The sequence below is a fragment of the Anser brachyrhynchus genome (assembly GCF_964034855.1).
Source record: "Anser brachyrhynchus genome assembly, chromosome: 20".
Lineage (NCBI taxonomy): Eukaryota > Metazoa > Chordata > Aves > Anseriformes > Anatidae > Anser > Anser brachyrhynchus.
In genome coordinates, this window is record NC_137713.1 from 6,385,965 (window position 1) to 6,404,586 (window position 18,622).

Consider the following 18,622-nt stretch of genomic DNA (forward strand, 5'->3'; position numbering starts at 1 on the left):
TTTCTAGCCAAAGTGGAGACCTTTTTTTCCCTTGGCAGATGATGGGATGCCCCCACAATGGGATTTTCCATTAGGGCAGTGCCCGTGACACATGCCCACACCTTCCCCAGCCATCCCACAGACACAGGAGGGACAAGGACGGTCCAGAGCATCACCAAGAAAAACCAGGACCTGAAGCCAGGGAGAACTTGGGAACAAGTCACGGCATTTCACAGGCACCTGGCTTATTCTGTCTGCGTGTGCAGGGCTGATAGAAACACCCTCTAAAATTAGCACCCGTCCCTCTGCCAGCTCCAATGGGCTCCTCTCGCAGGGTGAAGCTCGGCGGGGCTGCGGCGGCGCAGCTCTGGGGCACGGAGCTGCCGCCTGGCTCACGGCCACCTCGGAGCCTGCTCTGGGGTGAGGGCACGTCCAACTCGGAGGGCACCTTATCTCAAGGCGCAGGGCCGGTCTCAAGAGGTTTCTAACACAGAAGCATATGAAACTGCTCAGATTTCTCAGCTGGGCTCCTCCCAAGACAGCAACAAGTCGCGTAGCTGTGGGCAGAGGGATGCCAGCCGAGGGTAATGGGAACGTGCCTGGGGTGGGGCGGGTGACGGGGTCAGGGCCATGCCCGGAGCGACGCATCCACTTGTGAAAATCTTAACAGGACCTGAAAACAGGGGGGAAATGCAAAAAGCAAAGCCCAAACGCGAAGACGGCAAGGAGAAACCCGCAGGGCCCTGGAGCAGCTGGGTTTTTACGCGGACAGACTGACGCTGAGCAGAGCTACGGGGCCAGAAGCTGCTCCCAGTGCCCCGCAAGCTTTCCCCCAGCTGGTCAAACTGGTTGTGCCGAACACCAGGACGCCGTGCAGGCTTCTGGCACGAAAACCCGAGCTTGGTGAAGCTCTGCTTTCTGTTTGCATGGAAAACTTGCGGCTCCTCAAAGCCCAGCATACCCCAGAGCCTCAAAGACGCCCAGCGCTTCGGTCTCGTTATCATCTTCTATCAGCAGAAAAGGTTAAATGCGAATTTCCTGGGTGCAGAGCAGCGCTCCTCGGCTGCCCTGCTGTTTGCTCAAACCACCTTCCCGTAGCGTTGCCTCTCAGCTAGTGCCCGGCTCAAACAGATTTTCAAGGGGAAAGGTATCGAGCTCGGCACAATTAATTCCCCCCTCTCCGACAGCATTTCCACAACACGAGCAGAACTCCACCGAGAGCCGTGCGTCAAAAAGAGCGAGCTAAAAAGCAAAGCTGCCAGCTGCTGGTGCTGCTCAGCCTGGAAGGAAAGAGCCGATTCTCAAAAGCTGCCGGCTCGATTTGCCTCGGAGCTTTGCAGATCCGCCTCAGCCACCCAACTTTTCAAAGTTGAGTGGGAACCTCCTCGAGTGGGCTGCGCGTGCCGCAAAACCCCGAGCTATCAGCGCGAGCCACCAAGGGAAGGAGAAAACGCAGCCGGCGGGGTTTCCTGACCATGCAAAGCACCTCCCCGGGGTTATTTCCCTGTGCCCAGCACCACGACCACCCCGCGGCTCCTCAGCCACGTCCCCAAAAGCACGCCACAAAAGTCAGACCCGTGAAGAAGGGAGCGCGCCCCTCTTTGCTATCAGGGCAGCACGCCGGGTTTCAGGAACGGGGTGCCTTTCGGTCCCGCGTTGGCTTTTCCCCACCGCAAGCAAGCAGCCCCCGGGGGGAGAAAGCTGCGCGTCCTCACCTGCCGCAGGTGTCTCAGCAGCTCGGTGGCCTCCTCCTGCTTCCCCTGCTTCACCAGCACCAGCATGTCCTGGATCATGCAGATCCGCCGGTGGTAGGGGGGCAGGCTGCTGGCACCCTTGCCAAACTTCTCGCCGGACTTCACCACGAGGGAGGCGAGGAAGTCCCCCCGGTCCCTGGGGGACGCTTTCTTGCGCTGGTGGGTCGGGGGGCTCTCCCCGGCGCTGCCCGGCTGGCAGCCCTTGGTCTGCTTGGTGCCCATGGCGAGCGTCCCCGGCCCCCGCGGCCCTGCGGCTGCATGCGAGGGTGGGGGGACGCCAGGGGGTGGGGGGCACACGGGGGGGGGGGGGGGGCAAGAGGAGATTGGGGGCGCACGGGGGGAGGCACAAAGGGGTGTACAAGGGGATTTGGGGTGCACAGGGGGAGGCGCAGGGGGATTAGGGGTGCACAGGGGGAGGCACAAAGGGGTACACAAGGGGATTAGGGGTGCACGGGGGGATGCAGAGGAGGGTGGGGGGGATGCACAGGGTGTTTAGGGGTGCACAGAGGGATGCAGAAAGGGGTAGGGGGGACACACAAGGGGTTTAGGGGGACGCACAGGAGGGATGCACGAGGAGTTTGGAAGGCGCACGAGGGGACAGGAGGATGCCCAAAGGGCTCGGGGGCCGCACCAAGGGCTCGGAGCCCCCCCGCAGCTCAGCAGGGAGGCCGGTGGCCGGCGGCAGGGCGGCTCCGCTCCGGCAAGAGGAGGCGAGGACGGGCGAGCCCGGCTCGGAGGAGCCGAGGCACGGCCCCGCCGCCCCGCTCCATGGCTGCGGGGGGCGCGCACCGGGCTCGGCGGGGCTCCTGCCCCCGGCACGGGGCCGATGAGAGCGGCGGGGGCTCCTCGCAGCTCGCCCCCCAGCCTCTTCTTCCTCCTCCTCCTCCTCCTCCTGCTGGAGCCGAGGGGGCTCTCCAAGGGCTCGGGGGGGGGGGGGGGAAGGACCGGGGATGGCCACGACTTCTTGGGGGGGCAACTGTTGCGCGGAGCCGCGGGGGGGGGGGGGCCGCCGGGAGGAGGCTCGGCACGGCTCGGCTCGGCTCGGCGGTGGGGGGCATGCAGTGGGGAGAGCCGGGGGAGGGCCGGGGGCGGGCACCGTGCACCGAGGCAGGGCTTGCGGAGGAAGCTGGAGCCGGACGGGGCTCTTCCTTCCTCCTCCTCCTCCTCCTGCTGCTCCTCCGCCTCCTCTCGCCCTGCAGCGCCGGGGTTTGCACCGGGGGGATTGGGGATAAGTGGGGGGGATAAGGGGGGGGTTCACCGGGGCTGGGCTGCGGGGCGCATCCCGGCGGTGGTTCCCCGCAGGGGGCTTCGTCCTCCGAGGGACCGCTCCCTCGCCTTCAGCCCCACCTGCGGCTGCCCCGCCTGAAACCCCCCCTTGTGCAGAACCCCGGCCCCGGCCCGGACCCCCCAGCAGCCCCCCAGCTGGGATTTGGCCGCTCCTCCTCTCCCAGCCACCCCCCTGGCAGGGCTTGGGGCATGGGTTGAAGCTCTGGGGTAAGGAGGGTGAGGAACAGCCAGCGCTCACCGGCTGCAGCAGCAGACGGACGTCTCGAGAAATAACCTCGGAAGAATTCAGGTTTTGACTGCCACGGCCCCAGCAGCAGCCTCGGAGCCGCTCCTGGGGGGCTGCCTTCCAGCACAGACGTGCAACAAGCTGCGGGCATCCGTCCCACACCGCTGCTCGGCCGGGCGGGCATCCCCTCCTGCACCAGGTGCATGCCAGGGGGGCAGCCTGTAGCTGTGCGGAAATAACCCCCGAGCGGCTTTGCATCCCTTCTGCCTCCTCTGCAACCTGTGCAACCGCCCCTCCATGAGCACGCAGGTATTTTGTTACTCCGAGGAGTAGAAGGCAGCTCTCCTGCATATCCAAATGGCTGCAGGCCTGCATAGAGATTTCTAAAACCCCAAAGTCCGGCCACTATAACACGTTTTTGTACCATGAGAACCATGCAGAGCCCCACGGTCTTCGGTAGGCTTTGGCTCTGGTTTGCAGATGCTTTGTGGCATCCAAAGCCAAACTTAACACCAGTGCTTCCCCCCGAGGTACACCTTGTGCTGCTTCCATGAGCTAAAAACTGCATCTCACTGCTCCAGCCCTGGCAGGTTAAGCCACACGAGGAAACACAGAGCCACTTGGTTCGTAGAAACCAACCAGAGATTTAGGGGATTCCATGGGGCGCATGTCAGTAAACTGAAGAGCATCATTGCTGACCTGGAGCCCGATGCTACGCCGCAGAGCCGTGGGGAGGGGACCGCTCACCTTGCCCGTCACAATGCATTTTTCCCACTGGCATCAGCTGAGCACCAGCAGCACTTCCAGCCCTACAATCCTCTGCCTGTCCCGAAGCTTCAGCCCAGAGCCTGTTCGTTATAAAGCGCTTTGCGATGCAGGTGCTCAGCCTGCTGGTAGAGGGGTTTGGGCATGATGCAGCCCGCACCAAGAATTGCTTCCCTGTGGTCATTGCAAACACAAGCAATTGAAAGAGCCGTGCATTTATCTCACCTCTGAACCAGCTTGGAGCAGGGATTACAACCAGTTTACGTCTAGCTCATTCTTTTAGCAAGCAAACCCTCTCCGTGGCACCGTCTCCCAGAAAAGCCCCCAGGACCCTCAGCATCAGCTCGTGGGGGACCTTCACCCCCACCTTGGGATGCCCACGGAGCTGATGCACGCTCCCGCGGGGGCTAAAGCCCGAAGCCCCCTCCCCTCGCTTCTGGCGGAGGAGAGGCGAGCCAGCAGAGCCGCATCCTGGCAGGAGAGGTGGTTTCGCACAGCAACCGCAGCCCCGAGTAAATAAATAAAACCCAACCTTTGCACTTCTGACACTCCTGTCAGCAGGGCGGATAGATTATCTGCTGCTCCTGATCATGCTTATTTATAGCGCAGGACAAAGCCAGCAAAAAGGCAAAAAAAAATAAAAAGCGCAGCTCCTGTTACACCAACAGAGAGAGCTCAGGACACGCTACTGCCCCTCCGGGAGGGACCCGGCCTCATTTTGCCACTCGTGGCAATGCTCATCTTGCACACACACCCAGCTGTCTGTGCACAAACCAAGCACACCCAGGGCTCGTGTGCTGGGAACAAGTCGAGGCCGCAGCTCTCCGCAGGCCGCAGCTTGCTCTGGCGCTCTCTGACCGATGAAATACTCTGCAAAAGTCATTACCGGATCCGCAGCCAATCCGCATTTTTTCCTTCGTGCAGATGTGTGCAAACTACAAATTAATAGATGGTCGTCTAAGGGAATTTGCCTTTTCTTTTTCCTTAACTCTCTTCACACTTCTTACGGTACATCGTATGAAGGGCGTTACCAAAGTCCGCTGCTTTAAAAGGAAATAATTTCACATTACGAGGCCCTGGGAGAAGACTTTCTCCTCTCCCACAGAACTCGGATTTAAGAACACTCTCACTTTTACACCAAAACGAAAGGAATACCTCACGAAGCCTCGTGCAGAGGCCAGGACACACCCGCACCACGAGAGCCAACGACCTGACGCTGGATCCACCATCAGCCACCTGAAACCAGAGGCACCCAGAGGCAGCCTCAGCTGCCCGTGCCCACCACCAAACTGCCCTGCACACATAAACGAGGGTACCTTTGGGTTCAAATCAGCCACGGGTAAAACCTCCCGCTGCCAGGAAGGGCTGGCTGCTGTTTCTGGAAGATGGCGACCCGGTGACACCTCTCTCTTGGCATGCCACTCGTGCTGGCCTTTGCAATGCGCTTTGTAAGACGCTGCGACTTCTGTACGCTCACAGACTGAGACGGGGGGATTAATTTTGCACAAAGCCTAAAGCAGAAAATCCCTTTTTGATCTCAGATCTCAACCAGGACTCCCATCCTAAATGGGAAAATCCACTCTGCACAAGCATGGTCCAATTTGGGGTAACGAAAAGGGGGATATTGCTCAAAATGCTTTGAGAAACCCCCACAAACCTACAGCTTACAAGAGCTCCCACCGTCGCTTCTGCACGCAGAGCCCAGCCCAGCCCACGACTCTTCCCCAGAGCAGCTTTTTGTGTCCCCAGCAGCTCTGGGCATTCAAACCTGGACTTGCTGGGGCCCAAACTCTGCTGCTGGTGCTCACCAGAGGCAAACTTTTGCTTCGGGGGGCAGCACACGACTCATCGGTTTGTCTTGATGGGGAATGAATGATTAGGATTAATTTTAAATGTCAGTATCAGATGCAGGTTAGCACTGCTTGCTGTGTGGACGGGACTAAGCTGGCCACTTGAAACATCGCTGTCAAGATGGCATTTAAAGGGATCCCAGAGTTAAAGAGATTTTGTCTCTGACTTAAAAAAGCAGCCCTGCTGGAAGACAGCCCCAGGCCCAGGCGGAGGAGAGCAGCCAGCCTCCACACGGCCTCTCTGGGGACAAGAGCCAAACAGAATAAAAATCTGATTTCAGAAGAGCACACAGCTACCCCTTCCCCAGGCTTTATTCGGTTTGGGTTTGGCGAGGCCGGCAGCGAGGCGGTGCACCAGGGCCAGGTGAAGTGCAGCAGGATGTAATTGCAGACGAACCAAACCCCGGGATAAACGAGGCAATATAATTATGAGAAACATTACATGTACTCAGAGAGCGGTTTAAGACGGAATGAGAAATCACACAGACACAATGCGTTTCCTCCGGGCAGCGGATGAAGTTTTCCCTATTCACCTTGAATTCGTTCCCCATAATCGGCTTCAACTAGAAAAGGCAAACAAAAAAGATTTTAAAAAAATAATAAATCCCCTTTTTCACCGCCCAGAGCAAAGGAAACGCAGCCTGAGCAGCCAGAGAAATGCTGGTGTGATACAGAGGGAAGTGCCTTCCTCCTCCTCCTCGCTGCCTGAAAACCACCAGGCCTTGGGGCTCCGGGCTAGCTGCAGAGCAGGCGGGGGGCCGACAGGGCAGGATTTGCTTCCAGGTAACTCGGCTGCTTAAAATTCAGTCCCAAAGAGCCAGAAGAGAGCAGTCGCTGCTGGGTGCCTCTCCTGCGTGCGTGTTATCGTACCGACCATCTCCAGTGCTAAGTGTAAGACTTCGCCCAGCGGTTCCTGAGCCGAGCAAAAGCCTTGCATCCCCCCCAAAAAGCCCCCTGCATCTTCGGTTTTATTAAAGGGCTCAAAGGGGGCTGTCCCTTTATCAGGGACAAAGACACTGTCTCTCCTCTGGGCCAGGCAAACCTATAAGGTTACATCTGCCTCCCAGGAAAAAAAATAATATTTATATATATGCATTATTATTATTAGCCATTGGCAAATGTTAAATAATTTAGTCCAACTGGAAGAGTGGACAAATCCAGAAGCATTATCCCAATGCAGAGGGGTGGAGGTGGGTGCCTGTGCTACCCCCACAGGTGCTGGGAGGACGGATCCCAGCACCCAAAGCGCACGCGCTGCATCAGACCCCACCATCCCCACACATTCAATATCTGCCAAAACGGGCTTCTGCCATCCTGCCTTTCTCCAGCTCCAGGTGCTCGCCCTCTGCAGTGCCACCTCTCCCCGCTCCCACATTTCCCAGGCGAAATACGTCCAAACCCAAACCCTTAACCCCGAGAGAAGATAAAAATACTTAAGCTGCCGGAAGCAATACATCTCCCCTTCACGTGATGGCCGCAGCTTTTTTCCACTCCACGATCTGGATGCCGTGTTTATAAAAGCAGAGGACTGTTTACACACAGCCCAAAAGTTGTTTAGCAAGAGGCTAGAGCTGCCAGGAGGGCTCACTGAATGTTTTTCTGGAGTCATCTAGCAACCCACCCTCTCCTTTCCCTCCAGCTCTTTGCAAAAAGGCAGGATTTCAAAGGCTCGGAGAGTTTTCTGCACTTTGGTCCACAGGGAAAATTATTGCCTTGCTTCAAAAGTGGAAGAAAAACCACAACGATGAGTATTTGATGGAGAATTATCCTTTTCTGCTGGTAAGATTTGCTGCGGGGGAACAGCCAATTCAATGGGACCCGGGGTCACCACTCCTGGGCTGGGTTCTGGGGTTTTTCCCAAAGGTTGCTTCATGCCCGAGCCTCGTCACCATCCTGCATCCGCTGCACAGCCCGCGACGGGACATCAACACGTCCCCACGATGGGACACGAACCTTTAACTCCATCCCAGCTGAGGACAGCACCCTGCTGGCACCCGGAGCTCACCCCCACCCCAAGCACCACCAAGCCAAGCCCCCCCAGGGCCAGCCCTGCACTCGTGGGGTGTTTTGGCAAGGCCAAGCCTGATTCCTTCCAAACGTTTCCCAGCACCCAGCCATCACACGGAGATGAGTGTTTCGGAGTAGCCAGCCCCCTCTGTCCCACCGGGGCCAGCAGGCCGGCTCTCACCACACCTCACGGTGGGATGAGGGAACGGCCTGCGCCTCGGGAGCTCGCGTTATCGAGCCCCCCGGGGACATGTTTCTGGATCACGTACTCCATTTATTTACTCCCTGGTTTCTGCTGGGGATTGACGCCTGCTTGGTGGAGTCGGTGATGAGCGATACTGCGAGCACCACACTGGGGTGGTTCTGGGGAACCATACGGGGCCGTGAGGACACCAACTGGGATCCAACTCATTTTGCACTGCAAACTGCATTTCCAGCCATACCCGATTTGAATTGGTGGCTCCTGAAGGTGCAAGGCTTCGCGGACCACAAACCATGAGTGCTCCAAGCTCCTTCACCATGGCCCCATGGCACACATCAGAGCCCCGAGCTCCACCATGGCCTTGTGGCTGGTGCTCCGGGACACAGCGCTCAGCACCAGAACCAAGTTGCTGCTGTCTGGCAGCCTCGGCCCCATTAAATCTCAGAGACAGGGTGAGCAACGCCACCCAGATTACCTTCAAAAATGTGTACAAAGTGCCCGTCGAACTCAGGCCGCCTCCTGTTTAGAAGAGGACCAACGTCACCTGCACCCACCCGGCCTGGCGGGGAGAGTGCAGGAGGAGCTGAGCTCGGTGGCTGGTTCTCAGAAACCAACTGGTGCAAATCCCATTTGTGCAAAGCTGCTTAAACGCTCTCCCTCGCACAGGGAGCAGGCTTCTCGCCCCACACGGATCAGGGCTGGGCACGGCCGGGGACGTGGCTCAGGGATGAGCAAGGTGACAGCCAGAGCTCATGCTCAGCCTGAAGGTCACAGTTCATAAAGGCTGGGAATTTGCAGTTCTCCAGGATTCAGACAATAATAATTTGCAAAATCTAGGCTCGGTTACCTGCAAGTCAACACTGCCCGAAAGGAAAAGGAGTGCAGATGGGAAGGGAGGGCAACAAATAAATCCCCATGATTTCATCTCCCGTTTGCTTCGTGCTCATCCATTGACTGGCCGTGTCCTCAGTAAGCTGCGCTGTCAGCAGGGGCTTTATCTGGGATGAAGGAACTATTTTCAGGGCATTTGAGAGAACAGAAAAATTAGGCTTAAACTCCCAGTTATGAGAAGCAAACTCCATGCTGCACAGCACAGCCTTCGGTTAATAGCAAAATTAAAGTTTTTTCTCCATTTTAACTTTGTTAAAGCTGGAAAAATACATATTCTATTTAAAGAACGACATGGCATGGGTTTTCAGGCAGGAATAAGACCCCTGGTTTGGACTGCACCAAGGTCTGAACTTTCCCAAAGCTCAAAGCAAAGCCATGATCCAGTCAATGCCTTCCCTGCTTGCACACCAGAGGAGATCCTCCTCCTGAGCAGGAACGAGTGAAGTCTTTTGTGTTTGCAGTTCACATCCCTTGAGCGTGGGGTAAAACTGACCCGATTCCAAAACTTCCTGGCCAGAGAGAGAGGCTGAAACCACTGGTTTCTTTCCAGCATAGAGTAAAAACTTGATATTTCAAAAATAATAAATATAAATCAAAGTTTTAACTGGCTTGTGGGAGGAAAAAAAAAAAAAAAACTTTCTGATTTTGGAAACACCGGTTTTCTTACTGGCTCTCTGTAACGAAGCGACTCACAGCAAGGCAGCCAGCATGGAGACGGCACCGTGTTCCTCTTTATGTCTTCTCGGGCCTCCCTCCCCCGGGAATAAACAACAGCTCGCATCAGGCAAAGGCATCAGCAGCAAAATCCAATTTCGTTTCATTGAAATAATCAAATGTTTTGGGGTCATTTGAGCAAAACACAGGCAGGCGAGTCAGGGTGACCTGATCCAGCGCGATACATCCACGCTGCGCTCCCTGCAGTGTTTAAAGGGGAATTTGCAGAGCGCTCCCAAGCACCGGGGGTGGCTGTGCTGCATCCCTCCCACTGCGGCTGAGCGCCCGAGGGCCCTGCAAGACCAAGCTGATGTCAGATTTTGTTTGCTCCGGAGCAAAACTGCTTCACTCCCACCCAAAGTCCAGCACGTGGCAGACACCAGCTCAGACCAGCAGCAGGCATGGCTCCGATTTGAACCTTGCCACCGAACCTGCTCTGATCAGCACTTCCCTTCTCCCTCCTTTCCCCACCAAAGGGTCAGAAGCTGGGTAGAACTGATGGATTTCCCATTTCCAACCTGGTGGGGCAAAGCCAAGGCCCCCCCGTGCCCAATCGCTGGCTCAGTGCAAGGCCAGTGACTGCCCGCTCCACCAGGGTGCTGGTGAAGCCTTGCATAAATATTTGTTTGCCAGGAAGGGGGGGGAGTGCAAAAGCGGCTTAAAACATTCCTGGAGATGTCTAAATAATGCAGCCCAGATGGCAAATGTGCTCGTTAAAGGAAGATGTCACCGCATGCTAAATACAAACCAACGGTGTGCGAATTCAGGAGGGCAGGAGCAGCAGGGAAGCAGCTCAGAGCCTTTGTGCACAGGGGATGCATGGTCCTGGGAAATCCCCCAAGGAGCAGAAACTGCTCCTCTGTTTTTTTCTTTTAATTTAATTTTATATTTTAAGTAAGCAGCACAAACAGGATAATTTTGCTCATCATGACATGAGGAGGTAGGACAAGAAAATAACTTTTGAAGCAGGCAAATAGAAGGAAAGAAATGACAGTCTTTTAAGAAAAAGAAATATCAGATCAGATGACATTGGCACAGATGGAAAGCTCTTGACCCTTTGCATGCATGAACATCCAAATTTTAGGGCTGAGATTTTCAAGACCAAGCTGGAGACTCATCTTGCATCCATTTCCTAGGAGATTTGGGTTCCTCAGCCTCTGGAATTTGCTTCACGACCCTTTTAGAATGATGAGCTGTGCAGACAAGCTGCAAGTCAAAAGTTAGAGCTAAAAAAAAAAAAAATTAGAAACAGCACTGAGAAGCATGGATCTCATTCCCCTTTACTCTAGTGCTCCTTCTGTGACATTACTCAGCATCTGAGCGATACCACTTGCAAGAGGAACGCATTTGTGAAAGAAACACGGAATTAGAAGAACAACATTTTAAAATGCTGTCGCTTGACTTAACCTCAGAGCAATTAAAAGCCATAGCCACCACCACTTAGCAAAGTTAATGTAAAATCTATCAGAGAAATCAACCACTGGAGGATCAGACCTTCACCACACTACCATGAGGACCCAACACGAGGCCATCCTCCAACTCGATGCCGGGCGCAAGAGCCCCCTGCCGAGCCAACGCGCCGCGGTGCCCGGAGCGGCGTTATTAGGGCCCTGCATCATCAGGACAAGGACAACAGCAACCACTGCAGAGCTCATCAGCAACTTGCCAAGGGATCCCAAGAACGCACCTCTCCAAAGCAAGAGCCCCCAAAAGTTTCAAAGGGACAGATGAGAACAAAGCCCACCCAAGTGCCAGATTGTAGCACCCCAGATGAAATTCAAAGACCTCTTCCCTGCTTAAGTCTTCTTGGCCCTAATCTAGAGAAAAGCCCTGGCTTCTTGAGCAAAGAGCTTACTTTTCTCAATAAGAAGCTGAGGTTGTTAAATCTCGGAGAGCCGGGTGAAAACTGCTGTTTGGAGGAGCGGGTGAGACATCCCGGCACTAACCATTCCCGGTCTCGCCCTTTCTGTAAGTGGGAGTAAATCAATAGGCGACCTGGGAGAGCCTACACTGATCAGAGAAGAGATGGAGCTCTTTTGCCAATGCACGTTTACTTTTTCTGATATTTTCAGACATTTGAAGCCCAGATTTGCGAGCATATTCAGGCTCCCAAGTGCTAGAGCAAGCCTACCCCTAGGCAATTCCCTGGGGAAAAGCTACGGGATTCTTTGGATCGTGCTGAAGGTTATTTACAGGGAAAGAGTCTGGATTTCCATCCAACACCTTGACCACATTACAGAAGAGGCACATCTAGCCTTGGAAGGTCAACCCACATATACATAAGCCACACCAGGCTTCCTTGAGCCACCATGTGGGATGGCCCTGGCCATAAATAGTAGGAAAAAGCCCTGAAACCACTGGAGAGCTCCACTGCCAGGTACCTTGGTCATCGCTCTTGCTGTCGAGACATCCATTGACACAACCAGCCACATTTCTGATGGCAAGGACAGGAGCAAAGCTGGCTGTCTGGGGACTGCAGATAAGCAGACAGACGGGTCCTGGGGGCGGGAGGGAAAGTTTCAAGCCTGAGAGTCTTAAAAGGTTGAAGAAGAAGGAAATCAAATCAAAGCTAAATGCCGCAGCTCTCCCTCTCGCTACAAGCTTCAGTGTTGAACTAATCCAGGAGTGCTTTGAATTCCAGCTGTGCCTGTAAAGAAGACTCAGAGTCACCGTATTTGAGATTCAAGCCGCAGAGCAGAGTACCAACAGCTTTTGCCCAGATCACAGTGGGCACACCAAGCCCTGCCGTTCTTCCTGGCCATCCAAGGGAGGTTTACAAACCTCGCCGCCCCCAAGAAACCCTTCCAACACGTAACCACTCATTTAACCAACACCGATACAGAGAGATGCACGACTGCCATGGGATAACCACGGCAGCCTCACACCAACATCCCTGCCTGCTGGTTTCATCGATCCTGCCCCTATCAGGGGCTCTCCCAGTTCCTCAGCCACAGGGCAGGGAGGTTTTGCAGTGAGAACCTGAAGCACAAGGTGATCTCTACAAGCCAAGGTCAGGATCCCCACCAGCTTCACCCTTCCCTGCAGATAACTCAGCCATGTTTGTGTCTTTGCCAGAACAGGAGAGCCAATTCTTTTTTCTTTTTAATTTATAAACCCCAACTGCAGATACAGCTGCATTTCTTATTCAAGACCGCTTTCTCTCGGTGCCCCCCTAGCAAGGCATTTCCTGACTAGAAGCAGCAGTCTTAAATTCTTCATGAACAGAGTTTAATCTCACCGCAATTTTTAGTGTGTGTCATGAATTTTAATAGAAATACATACAAACCCCAGTCCCTCAGCACCAAGGTGTTGAGGCAGGTGAGATTTGTGCAAGGTGAGAGGTACTACTGTCTGTTGCTTTTGCTTTTTGTTTTTACACTCAGCCGCAGTGAATCATGTGGTGGACAAGGATAGCTGAGCTACTTCTATCCACCGAGCTGATCGCAGCTTGGTGATATATATGGCCTTGGTCAGGCCCTATATATCACAGGAGAGCAGCCTGCCTTGGGTGCCCAGCAGCATTTGTCAGAGCTTTGAGAGAGCAAAAAAAAGCCCTGAAAATGACAAAGGAAAAAAAAAAAAAAAAGAGATAAGAAAGGTAAACCAGTGTACCTGCCCTCTCCACCAGTGCCCACCACCAGCAGCCCTTGCTGTTAGCCTATGCTCCTGCACAGAGAGGCAAAAAGCCCCAAATGCACACACCAAGCCAACCCAGAGACAGATCTTAAATGCTCTTTCTGGCACTACAGGGGGGTTCTCTTCCATTGTGGCTTTGTTGGTAAATAAATCAATTCTTTTTTCTTTACGTCACTCTCTAAAATGGCCCCATTCAGACGCCCGTGCTGGTGCGACAGAGCCCTGCCTTCCCACGCGCAGCAGGGCAGTGATTCACCCGCTGGTTTCAGCACCTCTGGAAGTACGAGAAATTAAATTAAATTTCTTTAACACATCCTTGGCATCTCCTCCCAGAAGGTTAAAGCAAACAAACAAACAGAAACAAACACTTTTGTTTGCCAGAATGAAAAGCGATCCATGCTCAGCACACTCCTAATGGAGAACCTTGGGTGGTGTGATGGACAGACAGTCATTTTAATGGAGATCTTCCCACTTCCAGGAATGAGCTTGCTCACAGGCATGTTGAAGGTTGCATTCGCATTGGCAGCTTCCTGCAACAGCAAAAACCCCAGATGCTTGTGGTTGGAAGCGACCTATTTTGGATAAACAGAACAATGAACAAAGCACCCTCTCCCCAGCAGACGGAGCAGCACGGAGGAATGTTTTGCAAAATCTTTTGGCAACAAGGTACCATCTGGTTTTGCAATCAGCGAAACCATGGGCAAAGACATGCGTCACATGAAATCCAGCTGGGAGAAGCAGGCAGCAGCACTGCCAGCACCACCAAGAGCCCCGAGGACACAGAGCCCACCAGCGAGACCTCTCCAGCAGGATGCCGAGGTCCTCCCGGGCTGTCCCAGCACAGACGCAGCAGCTCCCAGAGATATCACACTTCCAGCAACACGGAGAATTTGCAAGCTGCTCTCAGGAAACATGGCCAGAAATAGCAGACATTGTGCTGTCCACAAACATCACAAGCCTTGGCCATCCTGGATTCACACTGAGAGCTCCTGTAGCAGCTCCTCCTCCATTTAGCGGCCTCTTGCTCACACCACAGCAGAGCTGACTCTGGGCTAGAAGATCCTACAAACATGAGAGATGCTCTTTGCTTTTGAGGGTCCTCTGAGAGATTTTGAGTCCTCAGAGAGAGCTTTTCACTCCCAGTGAAAAGTACACTGCTGTCTTGCCTTACGCGTGGCAGCAGACAAAAACCTAGAGGCAGGAGCGTGCCCAGGTCTCAGCAGCACGCAGGGGAAGTAGTGGCTCCCAAACCACTGAGGTTTCTGATCTGCAGGCACCTCCTGCTCAAAGTGGATTATAAAGCTGAAACACAGAAAGACTCGATTCTACCAGAAACATTGATTTCAGCAAATTTCTGTTGTCTGGGATCTTCGCAACCAATGCCATACTCAGCAGCTCAGGCCAAGAAGCAAATCTTCCGCCAGATCTCTTCCCATCCCCATCAGCAACCAAAGCCTAATGCTCCCCACACCTCAATAAAGACCCTTCAGCTCTAATGCAGAGCAGTTAAGAGATTCCTGTAAGCAGCCAGATCAGCGCAGCACCAGATGGGCAGAAGGGACTTATGTCTTGCAGGAGTTCAGAGGAGAACTCAGCTGCAGATGGCGGGTCATGGGAGAAGCCCCCTCTGCAACATGCTCCATCTCCCAGGAGCCTCACCACGACATCCCCAGCCCATATCGGGAAAGCCTGGACTTAGTTATTGAGCCACAAACGAGCTTTAGCTCAAATTTAGCACTATCCACTGCTATGATGCTGCAAATGACTCAAGGGGAAATCTTGATGCTGCAGCGGCTGGCGCATTGACTCGAGGTTGTATTATTCAATGCCTGCTCATATTCAGTTTGCAGCAGATCTGCTCAGATTCCACTTTGTCAGTGAAGGGGAAGTGCTTCTTGAAGTATTTTGACTTTGTCAGGGCAACCGTTCCAGGGGACCATTGTCTGCAACAACAAATTTGGCTACCCTGGCAAGGAGGAACAGCGAGCCTGAGCTGCTCTGGGCTCCAGCCCCGGACGCTGGGGGACTCCTTCCTCCAGTCACTCAGCTCAGACACAGCAGCTTTCAGGCAGCTCCAATCCACACCAGGGTCCCTGCTGGCCTCCAGCTGTGCCCAGGCTTGGAGATGATGATTGTGCCTCATGTGCCAGAGTTTCATTCCACAGTCACTTGTTTGCTTTGTGCATGCACAATCGTGCCTGGGCAACCACTTGGTGGACGGAGCTTTTCTGCTGAAAAACTGCTTTGAACGGGCCTAGCCTATGTCCGTCCTGTACACAAGAAGCCAGCGAGACATTAACCCCACGGTGCTCCAGCCACTGGGGAGCAGCCAGCACCTCAGTTCGTGAAAGTGCCTGCTCGCAGCGGGCACTGCTGGGACATCTCCAATGATGGAGGCTTCCTGTGTTCCTACAAAACATTTTATTCATGCACAATGGAACATCATAAATAATTCTGAGCCCGCTGTGCTCCTGGAGCACAGCACGGTGTGCCAGGGGTTTGCCTCACTTGCTTTGCTCTCCTGCTAACAGCCAGCGGGAGCTGCGTGCGCATTCAGGCAAAATCCAAAGCAAGGGGAGAAAGATTTCCTTGATCCACCACAGCAGAGAAACACAGGGACTGTGGCTTTACTTCTAACAGGAGATGGGGAAAAGTTCAAATATTCAAACAACCACGCTGCAGCTAGGTTTCTAAATCCTGTTGCCTTCAGGGCAAAGTTAGGTACAAGAGCCAGGACATAGTCACGAGACATTAATGTGCTGCTGCTAGCAGGGGTTTGAGCCATCTTCCTGGAAACACTGCCTCCCTCCACCTGATATCAATTTCAACTTATGATGGACCCCGTACTCGTTAGGTAGCACCAACTGCAGACCCAGGGCACTGATATTTACAACCATCACAACAGAGAAAGGCAAATGCCTCCTCTATACCCCCTGTAATCAACAGCAGGGACAAACTTGTCAAATTGCTTTGACCTTTGCTCAACTGCTTACCAGGCTGGGCTGCAATGGGGAAGATCCCCAAACCCAATATATTCTTCACAATTTCCCTGCTGTTACCTTTCCCCACATGGGAGCAAGACCCAAGAAAACCAACCCATTTCCCAGACTTTCCCTGAGCAACTGCAGACACACAGGGACCTGCAAGAACAGAACTGAGCAGGGTAAAGCATCCCCAGCCCTACAACAAAGCCCTAGGAATGCCGCAGTGCCTCTGTTGCATAAGAGGTTTATTTCTAATTAAGAAAGGGCATCTGTGGCCTCAGATGCTGCGCAAGGGAAACCACGCACCTACTGCTAAGGAAGTGCTAAGGCCAGTGGGTTGTTTATTGGAAGCACAGGTGGAGGCAAGGAGAAGAAGCACATCACCAGGTAGGTGTCACAGCACGAAAACCTGAGCACTGATCAAATCCAAAGGAGCACATCAGCAGAGAGACCGCTCGGGAATATCAGGGAAAGGGCTGGAAGACTGCTGTCGATCAATATTCCATCTCTTCCTAAATTAAAACCCCTCATTTTAGGGGACAACGACATCTGACAATCACCAGAGGAAGGACAGAAGCACCCTACGTTTGCACTGTAATTCCTAATGCTTGTTCAGGAGATTCAGCCACGACACCCGACAGATGCAGACCCCAGCACCCCTTGGGGTGAGGAAAGCTCCCTGTGAAGCTACAGCACGCAGGCACCCCAGGAGGGACGAGGGCACCCGGACAAGACCTGTGGCAGAGCCACGAGCATCGCTCGCTGCCCAGAGCGCAGTTACACGGCTCCAGGCACTCCTCAAGCACCAGGACACCGCGTTCTGCCATTGCCCCCCCTTTCCCCACAGGACCGGGGGCAGAAACAGCGTCGTGTTTCCCACCCTGCAGGCCCGGCCCAGCTCGGGCCCGGCTGAAAGCAAGCCCAGGCCCAGGCCCAGGCCCCGGCCCCGGCCGTCTCCAGGCCGGGCTCCTGCCGCCCCCTGGCGGCGCCGGGCGGGCAGGGCAGGGCCAGGCCTCGCCGCTTCCCGCCCCGTTTTCTCTCAGGTCCTTGTGTGCCTCAAGTCAGTTCTTTGCAGAAGTGTCAGACCTCTTTTCCTGATCTGAATTAACTCATTCCTCCCCCCCCTCCCATTTCTAGCCCTCCCCCCGTACTAGCCCTGACTCTGATCTCGCTGGGGATTTCCTCGGAAAGTTTCCTTCCCACCCTGTTTGCTTCAGGCTCAAAGAACAGCAAGTTCAGCCAGCCCCAGTTGCTTTAAGCTCCGCAGCAACCTCTTAGCCCACCAGCCACCACCTCCTAAAGCCCCTTTGGGTTCACTTTGGAGTCCAGTTTTGCCACCCAACACAAAAGCGCCACAGCCCCCCTAGCCCCCTGCAAGCAGGGACTTACCTGGGCCACAGCAGCACCAGCAGGAGGAGGCAGCCCCAAGTCCCACTTGTTCACTTCCAAGTCTTTCTTCATATCACCCATAAACCTCCCATGCACTGCCTGAAATACCTCTCCCCCTGGAGAAGCCCAAGTGCCCAGCAGTGACCACCCCAGCTCAACCACCACGTCCCCAGCCACCAGCTGAGGAGCAATCAGAGGTGCTCAGCAGCTCCTGTGGCACCTCGTTACCCTGCAAAATGGCAAATCCACACACCTGAGACGCAGGCAGCAATTTGGCCTCAGCTGCTCAGCAAGCACTGCAGCCAAAGGAAAGGGAGAGTCCAGTAGAAACAAGGAAACTCTAAGGTGAAAATCCTCCCTTGGGTGTTAAGCTGTGGTGAGTGCTGCTGGGAGGGTGAGCTCCACATGTCCACATCCCCACCTACAGGTCATAAAATTACTTTTCTTACCAAATGTGCTTGCTAGAAAATGATAATTTTGTTTATATGGGGCTCTGGGGTGAAATGGGAACAAGGATGTGATGGCTTTATCCACATTTTGCAGTCACTCACTTACCTGAGCTGCTTCTGTGCTCTTCTTCCCCACAGACATGCTTGCACAGCAGGAGCAGACAAAGTTAGTCTTTTATACAAAGACTGTAGGAAGACATTGTCACCCTTCTCTCCGTAAATCCCCCTCTTGTAATAAGCTTGAGGTCATTACCCAGAAGGGATCTTTTCCAATGGTATATGCTAATCAATGTAATGTCCTGGGAAATTTCCTATTCACAAACCTTAATAATAAGGTCTATGAAACGGATCATGCATAGATTGACTTGTGTGTTTAGCTACAGATGAAATCTCATGTAGTTACTTATTTCATCAAGGTGCAAGAATATTGGTGCAAGGAGCAAACAATAGAGATAACAGAAGGAAGTCTATCCTTAGGTGCCTAATTTT

The 18,622-nt window shown here is 54.0% G+C and overlaps 1 protein-coding gene across 4 annotated transcripts in view; it reads right to left on the reverse strand.

Annotated features, from left to right (window-relative positions):
- Positions 1–18,622, reverse strand: part of LRRC75A (leucine rich repeat containing 75A) — a 102,849-nt gene extending 84,227 nt beyond the window's left edge. For 2 of the 4 annotated variants that reach the window (XR_013941253.1, XM_080563427.1), the window contains exon 1: positions 1,695–2,158. Coding sequence is in view for 3 of the 4 variants with exons in the window: in XM_080563427.1 (XP_080419553.1) it covers positions 1,695–1,955 (261 nt within the window). In the remaining variant the exon portion in view is untranslated. Of the gene's footprint in view, positions 1–1,694; positions 6,425–17,684; positions 17,905–17,937 lie in introns of those variants that run through there. The other 2 variants (XM_080563426.1, XM_080563428.1) reach the window with 2 other exon arrangements.